Source organism: Microcaecilia unicolor, chromosome 7, assembly GCF_901765095.1.
Source record: "Microcaecilia unicolor chromosome 7, aMicUni1.1, whole genome shotgun sequence".
Taxonomy (NCBI): Eukaryota; Metazoa; Chordata; class Amphibia; order Gymnophiona; family Siphonopidae; genus Microcaecilia; species Microcaecilia unicolor.
The window spans coordinates 178,405,284-178,418,756 of NC_044037.1; the positions used below are offsets into that span (position 1 = coordinate 178,405,284).

The following is a 13,473-nucleotide window of genomic DNA, read 5'->3' on the forward strand; positions in this document are numbered from 1 at the left end:
AAAGCAGCTCATGGTGCTTAGCTGAACAATTTTCCGTCCTCCACCTTACCCAGACTCTGTCCATGTGTACACTCACTATCATATTATGTGCCATCACATTGAGGCACCATTTTATAGAAGCACATAGCTAGAATACTGTACGGTAGCCGGGATTCTGCTTATTTATATGCATTCTTGGCTCCTGAATATTGATGCTCTCCTAATAGAACTGTCCCCGTTGTATTTACAAGCTGGTAAAAGGGATTTGAATGTATGTGATAGCTGTCAGCCAGTGTCCACACCTAAATTTTATGTGCGTGCCAAAAAAGGGGATGCAGAAATGGGAGGGTCATGGGCTGTTCAAAGCCGATTTGGGGGCATGATTTTCAATTGCATGTGTAATTACATAATAAGGGGGCTCCAGACATTTGCAGAACATTTTTGTTGGTGCAAAAGGCCACACCTAACTGTAGGCACGGTTCTGGGGCTTAAGCGCTATTCTATAAACCACCCCTAACTTTAGGCGCGGCTTATAGAATACTGCTGCATGGTTTTTTCGGTGCCAATTTTATAGGTGCCATTTATTGTATTCAGCCCTGTGTCCCCATTGTGACACCTACATTTTGGCTCCAGTTTATACAATTGCTGCCATAATGGTTTTGAAATTTAAAGGAGTCTTTATTAAACAGCTTGAGACAACAAAATAGATCAGATACAACAAGTCATTAAACTGAAAATAAACAGCACAAGAAATCCCAAAAGGGAACAAGTCGCAACAGCAGTTATCCAAACACAACCAAGAATTTTTAAAGAACAAAAACTCAACCTCCCCCCCCCCCCCAAAAAAAAAAATATATATATAATCACCCCATCACAATACCCTTAAGCTTCCCCAAACAGCTATTCAAATGAACATTTTGAAGTAAAAGGTTCCCAAACCTCCTCCCACTTTGACAAAGTGTTACCACTAAGAGCCCTCAGTGCCATAAGTTTTTGATGTCTTTCCAAAACTTGTTGGAATCATCTTATTGTCTAAACTTTTCCAAAATGTATGCATGGATGACAGGAAATCATTTCAAATTAAACCCTGTTAAAACAAATTTAGTGTGGATCAGAAGAAAGTATAAAGATCTTCCTAAAGTAAATTCAGTGATCTACATTAGCTATGGGATACATATAAGGGAACAAGTGAAAAAAAACGTTTTATAAGCTTTAACTGGAAAACTTGACAGGCAGTTCATGCACTAATCCTGTCTCCAATGGGTTATTGTAATGTCTTATTGAAAAGATTGCTAACTTTGCAAAATGTAGTTGCCAAATACAGTAATACCTTATATGGAAATCATGGGATAGATCCACAGCTTTTTAATACAATGTCATTTATTACCCATTCAAGTTCATGTTGGCTTTAAGCTTTTGATCTTTACGTTTACAATCTTCTATTTATGGCCCCAGAATATATGGTTAATTTAGTATCATTAAATTCATTTATTCCAGATTTCTATTAAATAAAACAATATTACAAGACTTCATTAGAAGATTGTTTGTATATTTGCTTATTCCAGTGATTATTTTATAGATTTGTTTTTAGTTTTGTGAGGCTTTGGGCAATCAGGAATTGAATTGTAAAATTATTGTTATATTCTGGGATTGTATATTTGATTATTTTTTATCTAGTGTGAATATAAAATAAAAATTTTAAAAATCTTATGTGTACCATTAAGTAGTATGTGCTGTGGGGCTGATATTCAGGCCATGGGAGTTACTAGAAAATGTAATCCAGTTTGGGTTGGTAAGGCATTCCATATCCTAATAGCATAAAATGAGAAAGAAGAATCAAAAGCTCGCTTGTAACCAGTGCCTTTCATCGAGGGTCTGACGTAAGAGGCTTAGCTCACTGAACTAAGGCAAAGTTCCTTTTTCAATAGGCCTAAAGTGAGGGAGCAGATCATTAAGCTTCACCAGCGGTGTTGCCTTGCTTAATATTTGCCTTTTCTTCTAACATGAATGCAAAATATATTTGTACAGTCACATCATAATACATTAGAATGGAAGATTCATCCCAGTACTTCTTCCAGGTTCATATCATTCTTACTTTGCCGTTCATTTAGGTGATATGTGTGGGCCAAGTAGTCTGTGCAGTGCTGGCAGATACAATAGATCATGCGAAACGAGGAGCAGCACAGGTGAAGATCGTCTATGAGAACCTGGAGCCTGTCATTCTCACACCTGAGGTAATATCAGGGGGAACCCAAGAGAGATGCACAGGGATGTGTGGCCTCATTTGCATAAGTCAGCAGGGGCTGAAAAGCAGGACAATGTGCGAAAAACACACGGTGGCTAAATGGTAAGGTCAACACTGGGTATTTACTTGCTTTAATTTAGTCTCCAGGGCAGTGGTGGTTTTTAAGGTGCTTTATCTGCTTGTGTTCTAAGATCAAGGAGAAGAAGAACCACCAGGGTGAAATAAGAAACTCTGAGTACAGTTTTGCTAGAACCTGCATCTGTACTGATATATGGTAATTCTATGTCCGGTTTGAGCACTTAGATAGAAAGATGAAACAGAAAACAAATGCATTAAACAAGTAACATTTGCCCTTCTAGGGAAAGGTCAGTAAAGGTTGCCAAAGTTAGATGCTGGGTGACGTGCACTAAGCTGCAGTAAAAAGGGCCCTACACTAGTGGCGAGGGCCATTTTTGCTGTGCGCTGTGGCCTTTTTTACCACAGCGGGTATAAAAGCCTGAAAATAGCCATGGCCTTGTGGTAAGATTGTTCTTACTGCGTGGCCATGCAAGGAGGAGCATTTACCACCACCCACTGAGGTGGAGGTAAGGGCTCCCATGTTAACCTGGTGGTAACTGAGTATAACGCAGCACTGCCTGATTACCATCAGGTTAGCGCCATACTAAAAATTACATCTCTATTTTCCCTAGCATGAGAAATGCTGAGCGCTGGGGCTGGAACTACTGCCGGCGCCCGCATTACATAAGTGCATAAGTATTGCCATACTGGGACAGACCGAAGGTCCATCAAGCCCAGCATCGTGTTTCCAACAGTGGCCAATCCAGGTCACAAGTACCTGGCAAGATCCCAAAAAAGTACATTTTATGCTGCTTATCCTAGAAATAAGCAGTGGATTGTCCCCAAGTCCATTTCAATAATGGTCTATGGACTTTTCCTTTAGCAAGCCATCCAAACCTTTTTTAAACCTGCTAAGCTAACTGCTTTTACTACATTCTCTGGCAATGAATTCCAGAGTTTAATTACACGTTGAATGAAGAACATTTTTTTTCAAATTCATTTTAAAGTTACTAGTCTGTAGCTTCATTGTGTGCCCCTTAGTCCTAGTATTTTTGGAAAGAGTAAACAAGCGATTTACGTCTACCCGTTCCACTCCATTATTTTATAGACCTCTATCATATCTCCCCTCAGCCGTCTTTTCTCCAAGCTTAAGAGCCCTAGCCGCTTCAACCTTTCCTCATTGGGCAGATGGTAGTTCCAGATTAGCGTGTGGTAAGCCCACTTTGGGCTTATCGTTGCTTTGTAAAAGGGCCCCTAAGTGCATATTCTATAAAGGTACTGTAGTTCCACGTGGAGCTGTCTTTATAGAATAGTAGCTTACTGTGTAATTTCACGCCTAACATTGGGCTTGAGCAACTACATCACCCAAAACATGGTGTAAATGCTCGTGTTCAACTACTCTATGTCGCAGAAAATGTAGATATTCTATAATCACGCATCTAAATTCTGGCTACCCTTTTGCTTCCACTGAGCAGGCTGCTACATTTTCCAGTACACAATAACTACAATCATAATGTAGTGGCTTCTCAATTTAACAAACATCCATTCTAACAACTAGAAATCATACCTCCTGTGGTACATTATCTATAGATGCCAAAGCAGAAGAAATCAGCAGCACAGTAAGCAAAGCACATCAAAAGTAGCTCAGTGGGCCACAAGAAGGAATGTAGGAAGCTGACTACTGTAGACCCGACATAGGCCATTCTTCAGCTTTATACAATCCATAAAAAATTTAAATAACTCAATATAAAATCATAAATCAGCCAATGACTCATAGCACAAAAAGCACCACAAATAAAAATGTGTTCTTAAGATGAAATACAGAGATCATACAGTATGAACTTTAATGAAATTACCATTGCAGATCAGTGGTCTAGCATATATTGCTTCCACAATTCAGTTAGTCCAACAGGAAAAATCCAAAATTACAATTACAGTACAGTCTTGATTATCTGATTCGCTGATCCGACCATCTGGCATATCCGACAGACCCTCAGTGATGTCATGCAGCTTCTCTTTCTGTTTTCCAAACCCAGGACCCTACTTTTACCTCAAAGCATCACCGTTGTGAGCTGGATCCCTGCTTTTACAGCCTTTGCTTCTGTATCATTTGAAGGGTTGCCATTGTTTTCCGTATTATCTGACTTTTCATTTATCCGACAATGGGTCGGTCCCGTTTAGGTTGGATAATCGAGACTACTATATAAGACCTGTAAGAATAACATAAGCATACGATCTATGGTGGAAGCTGAAATGCAGCCAAATTCTAGTGATTAATATATAATGATACTATTGGGAAATAAACTTCATTAAAACTACTTGCTACTGATATACATTAATTCATATTAGTTTTAGTGCAGCCAGCATGAACAATTCAAGTATGTTGTAGATTAAAATGCAAAAATATATAGAAGTATATGTCTTTTATCAATGCTATGGAGCCATTTTACTAAGCTGCATTATGTGCTTATACGTGCCTAACACAGCAAAAATAGCCTAAAGCAAGACGCACTTGTGTCTTGCATTAATTTTGCATTTGCACATTCTAAGCGCATGGTATTATTTTTTTTGTACATTTTTTAAGGGGGTGTGTCAGGGATGGAGAAAGGGCAGAGTTGGGAATGAAGCAGTAACCAGTTAGCATGTGCACATTACCGTGCGCTAACTGGTTACCGCAGGGTTAACACAGGAGCCTATACCATCTCCTAAATAGGAGGCAGTAAGGGCTCCCGCATTAATATATTTTTTAAATGGCTTCACACTAATGGGAACACCAATAATCATTGCTTATCAATTCTTTCTGGAGGTTCTTAATCAACCATCAAATCACTAACCTCCACCAAATAAGGATCTATACCACTGACCTCAGTGGTGCCACTTGCTAAAGCCACCCTTATATTAGCAAGAATCACGCATCCACCTCCTTATCGGTCTGTTGGTGTGAAACTCTTATAACTTCTGACTTATAAACTCACGTCCCTTGCATATCTTATACTTTATATATTTTTTAATTTGAATTTTATATTCTGAATGGAAGAATACTCATCTTAAAGATGTGGCAAATAATCAGTCGGAGGCTGCTTATCCGACATAGACTATATTTTGCCTTGAAGCTGTTTCAAGGAATACTCCCTGTTACAAATGGCACCGGCATTTCACCACCTCAGCCCAGGGCCAGCATGGGGGGGGGGGGGGGAGGGCCTCACAGCTCCAGGGGGCGTCACAGTCCAGGCATCTCTTCCCTTTCTCCCCACCACAGTGTGCCTCCTCCTCACTTCCTGATCTTTTTTAAAAATGTATTTCCCTTCTCAGAGGGACCCCAACACAGCAGCCATTCTCACAAGCTGCATCTGGCTGCCCCGAAGTTTTCCCTCTCTGCTGTGATCCGCCCCCCTCTGATGCAATTTCCTGTTTCTGCCTGGGTGGATCACGACAGAGAGGGAAAGGTTTGAGACAGCCGGAGGCAGCTTGTGAGAATGACTGCTGTGCTGGTCAGTGGCGTGGCTACGTGGGGCCTGGGGGGCCTGGGCCCCCGTAGATTTGGCCCTTGACCCCACTGATGACGACCCGCCCAAACCCCCCCTCCCGCTGCCAACCTGCCATCGCCTGCCTTTGCTGATGGGGGACCCCAATCCCCCGCCAGCCAAGGTCCTCTTCTTCTCGCAAAAGGCTTCCAGGACATCAGAAACAGAAGGAAGCCTTTTCCGAGAAGAAGAGGACCTTGGCTGGTGGGGGTTGGGGTCCCCCGCCAGCAAAGGTAGGCGACAGCGGGTTGGCGGCGGGAGGGTCGGTGGTGGGAGGGGGCGTCAAAGTCAGCAATGGTGGGAGGGTCAGCGGCACTGGGGGGGGGGGGTAAAATGTGCCCCCTCACCTCGGGCTCTGGACCCCCCTCTCGCCAAAGTCTGGCTACGCCCCTGGTGCTGGTGCCCCTCTGAGAAGGGAAATAAAAATTTTTAAGAAAACCACAAGGTGAGGGGAAGGGAAGGAGATGGACTGTTGTGGGGAGAAGGGGAAGAGATGCCTGGACCGCATAATAACAATGCAGGTGGGGAGATCAGAAGGAGGGAGGGGGTCAGGGGCCCCCTCCTTAATTTCTGCCCTGGGCCCCACCATGTCTAAAACCTCAGCCAGTTATTAATAAAAGGCTTCCATAACAGCTTGAATTTATACATCTGCTGATATTGAAATGGAATGCCCATACACATTCAGTGGCATGCATGTGGCCACCTCAGGGTGGGGGGGAGGTGACCTGGAAGCAAGACCCTGGTGAATATTCTTCTTTAGAACTTTGAAAGAGAAGAAAGAAACTATAGAAAAGAACTTTACAGAGGGGAGAGAAAAATCAGGTCAGTATTTAAACCCCACTGCCACAATGTGAGGAATATGTCTTATGTTTTCACTGAAGAAAATATATGTGATGGTGATTTCATTTTGTGTTTTTGCCTCTGATCCAGGATGCTATCAAACACAATTCATACTTCGCACCAGATAAAAAAATTACTTATGGAAACGTTGAAGAAGCATTTAAAACTGCTGACCATGTACTGGAAGGTAAACAAAACAACACTGTGTGTTTGCTCAGAGGGAGAGAAGATAAAAGGGTTCTTGAGCTGAAAATTTGATCCTGACCAATTTATTCAAGCTACTGTAGATGAGAACTGCTTTGCGAGTAAAGAAATGGCACAATTAAGGTACATAATGGCAGTCAGAAGTATTGGTAGCCATTTAAAAGATCCAGGTGACAAGAACAATGGGGAAGACTGACATGGGGCTAGACAGCAGTACGGAGAGAGACCATCCTCCAATGATGGGGCCAGCTAAGTGGGTGGGTCTCCACACCTGACTGATGGCAGCAGAATGACCCTGGTGCCCCCTAACCTCATACCCATCCATCTCATTTGTCCCTTTCATAGGCCCTGGCAGGGATCAGAAGTGGAGCCAGGTTGAGGCATTGAGGGGAGCGGAAAGTGGACTGCCAAAGGCGCAGGTGCCTATATTTCATGCGAAAGATCATGTGAAAAATAGGCACAGACACCGTCAGAAGTCTTGGGGGAGCAGTTGCTCCCCAGGTGACCCACCTAGCTACGCCTCTGGCAGGGATATCCCGCTCTATACATGTACCACAATAAAGGGTCTTCTCTCCAATATGACACTCAGCTCACAATCAACTGAGTAACAGCAACCCATTGGATTTACCCTCTTAAAATTGTAGGGGCTCCTAGACTGGCAGCACATGGGGTACCAATAGTGTTCATGGGTGTGGGGCCACAAATAAAGTAGAAAAGGTTTCTTGCAGAGTTTCATGGGAAGTCTCATTTTGTACAAGTATCTGCTGTGTCCTTTTTTTTTCATCTTTCCCCAGCTGATGAGGTTTTTTTTAATTATAATGTAAATATTTTATTTAAAACAGTGAAATTCTGAAAGAAACAAGATGTAATAGAAGTTTGCACTAAAAAGTGTGAGTGCTTATGTTACTAGCAGAAAGTCATTTCCAGAGACAACAGGAGTTACCTGAACTGGTTGGTCAATAACAGAGGAGTTTCAGTTTCAAATCAAAGATATTATCAGCTAGTCGTAAATTTCGGAATAAACTGCATAGCGAAACAGTCTTTGATAGTCCAGATGATACTGTTTTCTGGAAAGCCATGCAAAGATCTGTCCTGCAGTTTTCATTTGTGGACTGATGAGCTATTTTAATACAGAAAAATCCTCACCTTTTCTGATACCTCTGAGAATGTAAATATCATGTCACATAATTTCCTATCCTTGCATTCTCATTTGTCAGCCTTCTGCTCCTTCTGTTGCTTTGCTGTGATTTGAAACTAGGCCGATAAAAAGATCACAGCATATAAAGTACTAACTGATTGGGTCCAAAGGCAGGAAGCTGAGTCACAATTTTTAGGGGCCCTTTTACTAAACGTCCAATGTGAAGCTGTCGCTGGCCCAACGTGGGCGCCGGTGGTAGTTCCAGCCCCAGAGCACACCATTTCCCACACTAGCAGAAATATTAAAAAAATATTTCCGCAGGCGCTAACCGGCGATAATCGGACAGTGCCGCACGCTACCCGGTTACCGCCGGGTTAGCACAGGAGCCCTTAGCGCCACCTCAACTGCTGATGTTAAGTGCTCCAGTGGCGTAGCAAGGGCGGGGCGGTGGGGGCGGTCCGCCCCCAGTGCACACCGCTGAAGGGGTGCAGAGAGCAGCTGCGCAGCTCTCGGCTTCGCTGTTTCCCTGCTCCCTGCTCCCTCTGCCCCAGAACAGGTTACTTCCTGTTCCATGGCAGAGGGAGCAGGGAGCCAGCGGAGCCGAGAGCTGCGCGGCTGCTCCCAGCAGCCAAGAATTCACCTGGGGGGTGTCTGTGCACCGGGGGGGGGTGCGCATTGGCGATCCGCCCCGGGTGGCAGCCGACCTAGGAACATCACTGAAGTGTTCCATCCCTGCATGGCTATGCAGTAAGTGATATCTTATTGCATGGCCATGTCTTTTTGTGGCCTTTTTACCTGCTGCATTAAAAAAGGCCTCAGCACACTGCAAAAACAGCCCCCGCCGCTAGCCCAGTGCCCTTTTTACTGCAGCTTAGTAAAAGGACCCATTATAGAACTATGTAAGAGTGCAAATGAGTTCTATCCATCAACTAGCTCTACCAATGTCAGGGTGGCTTTTAACTTGTCAAAATAAGATTTCCTGAAGGCTCAAGTTTATTGGGTCCAAGCTGAGCCTATACTGTTTTTTGAAAGCCCAGTCCAGTCTATCCAGAGTCCTTAACTTCCTAAAACATCACAATTGTATATTTCTGAATGTAATAGGGTTAAATGTTTGAAAGAATCACAGACAATCTATGGCTAATGTAGAAACAGCTCTATTTAAAATTCCAAGGTGCTATAGCACAAGAAGATTTTCAATAAGAACTCACAAAATATGGAATTTGAACCCATTCAAATGTTTGCTATTGATACTTATATGTTACTATGCTTGCTATGAATCAGTTTCATGATTTGATGGTGCGATACAAAGGCATTAAAACAAAAATGAGGATGTTATAATGCCTTTGTATCGCACCATGGTGCGACCGCACCTCGAATATGGCGTTCAATTCTGGTCGCCGCATCTCAAAAAAGATATAGTGGAATTAGAAAAGGTTCAGAGAAGGGCGACGAAAATGATAAAGGGGATGGGACGACTTCCCTATGAGGAAAGGCTAAAGCGGCTAGGGCTCTTCAGATTGGAGAAAAGGCAGCTGAGGGGAGATATGATAGAGGTCTATAAAATAATGAGTGGAGTGGAACGGGTAGATGTGAAGCGTCTGTTTACGATTTCCAAAAATACTAGGACTAGGGGGCATGCGATGAAGCTACAATGTAGTAAATTTAAAACGAATCGGAGAAAATTTGTCTTCACTCAACGTGTAATTAAACTCTGGAATTCGTTGCCAGAGAATGTGGTAAAGGCGGTTAGCTTAGCGCAGTTTAAAAAAGATTAGGGTGGCTTCCTAAAGAAAAAGTTCATAGGCCATTATTAAACGGACTTGGGGAAAATCCACTATTTCTGGGATAAGCACTATAGAATGTTTTGTACTTTTTTGGGATCTTGCCAGGTATTTGTGACCTGGATTGGCCACTGTTGGAAACAGGATGCTGGACTTGATGGACCTTTGGTCTTTCCCAGTATGACAATACTTATGTACTTATGTAAATCCAAGAACACTAATACCTTTCTTGACTCGCATAGCCAATGCATGAATCATCTTAGGATAAAGGTAAATCCTTCCACTAAAATTTTCACTTAGTTCTTCAAGCAAATTTGACATGACTCAGTGATAAAATAGATAATCTGGAGTAGCTATAACACTTAAAGGGAGGATATTCCACCAACTGAGAGCTACACCTATAAAGGCCTTCAGTCTAATCCTAACCATGAATATTAGTCCCCCGAAATTCAAAGCTATTTAACTGGCCAGACACAGCTACTGAGTATCTCTGCTGAATATTACCGGTTAGCACCTAGTGCATAACCAGTTATATTGTGTGACTTATCCGGTTAGGTGCCGATATTCAGCACCTAACCAGATAAATTTAGTTGTCAAATAGAATGGCATAAATAGCTGTCCTGTCGGTAACTGCTAAAAAGTTAACCGGTTAGTGCTGAGTGCTGAGTATCAGCATAGCGGGCTAACTTTTGAGCGGTTAAAAAAAATCCTTGATATTCAATGCTAATCGCCGGAAACAGCATGGCAATGAATATCCAGGTTTAACCCTGGCGGCAGACAGCAAAAGTGCTGCCCACCACTGGCTGAATATAGGGCCCTATATGTACGAGGGGACAACCAGTCAGAACTCCTAAGAAGAGCACAACTTCCTGGTCAAGTCATATTGTGAGATTATATCCCATGAATATAGGGATCAATCCCTCCAAAAACCTAAAAATAAGAGCCAGAACTTTCAATTTTATATGGAAAGCAATCTGATAACGAGTGGAAGGCTACCAATAAAGGAAAGGCCCTTTACCAATTCCTGCCATCTGTCACTATTCTGGCCACCATGTTTTGAATCATCTGGAGTCTGTCAATCTCTTAGGAAGATCTGCATAAATTACATTACAGTAATCTAGATGGGACACTGCTGTAGATGGCATTACTGTGTTCAAATCAGAGGATCCCAATAAACGGGTTAATTTGTCTAATCAATGGCAACCAAGAAAAAACTTTTTTGGACTTTGCTCATATTTTTCTGTAAAGAAAGTACAGTCTCTAAACCCCTAAACTCTTCATTTTTCTTGAAAATTTTGTTATGTAGTCCCCAGTAGGAATCATGGAAAATTTATTAGGTCAAGGTGAAGGTCCAACTCAGAGGATTTTGTTCTTCTTAACATTTAATTGTAAACAATATGAAAACATCCAGTATACAATTGAACAGATCAACTTCGCAATTATCTCAATTGAACATTCCCAGGACTGGTCCCAGGATTTTAAATGTGAGCATTGTCAATGTAAATACATATCTTTACTCCTACATTCCTTATCAATCTCCCAGGAACTGAAATAATATATCAAAAAGTTCTCTGAGGAACTCCTGAGAATATCAGCTAAGGACTGGAAGGTTAGGTTCAAACTACAATATTTTGAGCTCTGCTAATTAAAAAGGACCTCATCCAACTAGCTACATACCTCTAATATACAAAATAGTTGATCTCTCAAGCAGGATACGATATACCTTGTTGAACACAGCTAACAGAATGAAGAGGATCAGAAACCCTGATTGTCTCTGATCTAACCACACATACACATGTCATCCAACATGGAAACCCAAAACATCTCAGTGCTAAAACCAGCCCAAAACTTAACCTGTGCTGGGTCAGAAATTCTCCCTTCCTCTTTCCCTTTTTATTCTCCTATCACAGCAAGTATCATAGAGCTCCTCATTTTGTGTTTTTACAGGTGAAATTCATATTGGAGGACAAGAACATTTTTATTTAGAGACTCAAACCATATATGCTATTCCAAAAGGAGAGGACCATGAAATGGATGTCTATGTATCAACCCAGGCTCTATCTGCTGCACAGGTAACCTGCTATCACACTACAGTCATATGACTGTTGAAGCTTTGTTTCACTCCTGTTTGGCTGCCTGTTATCTCCAGCATGCATCACATATCACCAAGGCAGGATACGAATAAACAGAATACATACTCAAAAGCCAATTAGAACAACTAGGACCAGAATGACATTGCATAACACTGAAAAAAAAAAAGGCAACAAAAAATCAGATTGACTTACAAACATGTCATCTCAGTTAATATCTATAATGGATGGCAATGCACCCAGTTCAAACATAAACTAAAACCCAAAACAAATAATTATACACATCATTGAACAGACAATGTGAGAAAGACATATATACACCAAGATTTCTTTCAGTTCCTTTGCATCATTACCCTTGAAAAACGTTTCTGGTATAGGTAGATCTCTGAGAAGCGAAGGTGCACTGGTTTCTTTCTGAGGCAGAACTTCCTGTTACAGAGAGAGAGAAGCTTTGGCTGGATGTGAACAGCATCTCTATAGCCAAGCAGCAGCGTGTTTTTCCCCAACAGCAGTGGTGTAGCTAGGTGGGGCCACAGGGGCCTGGGCTCCTTCAAATTTGCTCTGGGCCCCTGGTTGGCAGGATCAACTGCGAAAATGTATTCGAGTGAAAGGCGGACACTTTCAGAATCAGATGTAAACATTTCAGACTGTTTCAGGTTGACATTAACTGTGTTCGAAACTCTAACTTTTGGATAGTGTTATTTAAAATTTGACATCTGAACATTAGAGTGGATTTCTACGAAACAACACAACATTGTTTATTTATTTATTTTTTTAATTATTCATTCTTATATCCCACAATTATCCAAAAACAGGTTTCGGTTCAACGTGGCTTACAATTTTCATTTAGTAGATGTTACATTCTTTGTATTTAGCATTGCATTACAGTCATTGTAATTATCATTATATTACATTCAGTATCGGACATTTGTATCATAAGTGGCTAGCCATAATTTTTCTTGAAGAGGTAGGTTTTTAGTCCTTTCCTGAACTGAAGGTACTCGGTGATGCTTCTTAATGTCTTGAGAATCGAGTTCCACCATTTGGAACCCAGGTAGCTGAATCCAGCCGTGTAGATGGATTTGTAGATTATGTTTCTACAGTTGGGCAGATGGAGTAATAGATAACTTCTGGTCTCTGGGCTTTCGTTCCTCGGCGATAGTTCAAACAAGTCTACCATGTAATCGGGAAACATACCGGACAGTATCTTGATGAGGAGAGTGCTAGTTTTGAAGAAAAGTCTGGCCTTGACTGGGAGACAGTGTAGCGTTGTAAGCAGTGGAGTTGCTCTTTCATATTAGGCGCAAGTAAGGCATGCAATGTGATTCTATTCTATAAGGAAATGTAGACACCTACTTTCCATAGCTGGGAATTAACACGTCTAACAAATATAGAGCTAGTGTATATGAGCGCCTATGTGTGGCAGGGATGTGCTTAACTAACATTAAAGTATTCTGTAAGTTATGCATGTAAGTAGGAGAACTGCCTATGTCCCATCCATGCTGCACCCCTTTGTATGCTCTTTCCTTGTAAATATACACTATTGGGCTCATTTTTGAAAGAGAAGGACGCCCATCTTTCGACATAAATCGGAAGACGGGTGTCCTTCTCACAG

The 13,473-nt window shown here is 41.9% G+C and overlaps 1 protein-coding gene across 1 annotated transcript in view; it reads left to right on the plus strand.

Moving 5' to 3' along the window:
• The window catches only part of LOC115474518 (aldehyde oxidase 2-like), a 161,215-nt gene that overhangs the window by 77,986 nt on the left and 69,756 nt on the right, over positions 1-13,473 (plus strand). The window contains exons 19-21 of the mRNA XM_030210008.1: positions 2,091-2,213; positions 6,736-6,832; positions 11,716-11,840. Coding sequence (XP_030065868.1) covers positions 2,091-2,213; positions 6,736-6,832; positions 11,716-11,840 — 345 coding nt within the window. The remainder of the gene's footprint in view (positions 1-2,090; positions 2,214-6,735; positions 6,833-11,715; positions 11,841-13,473) is intronic.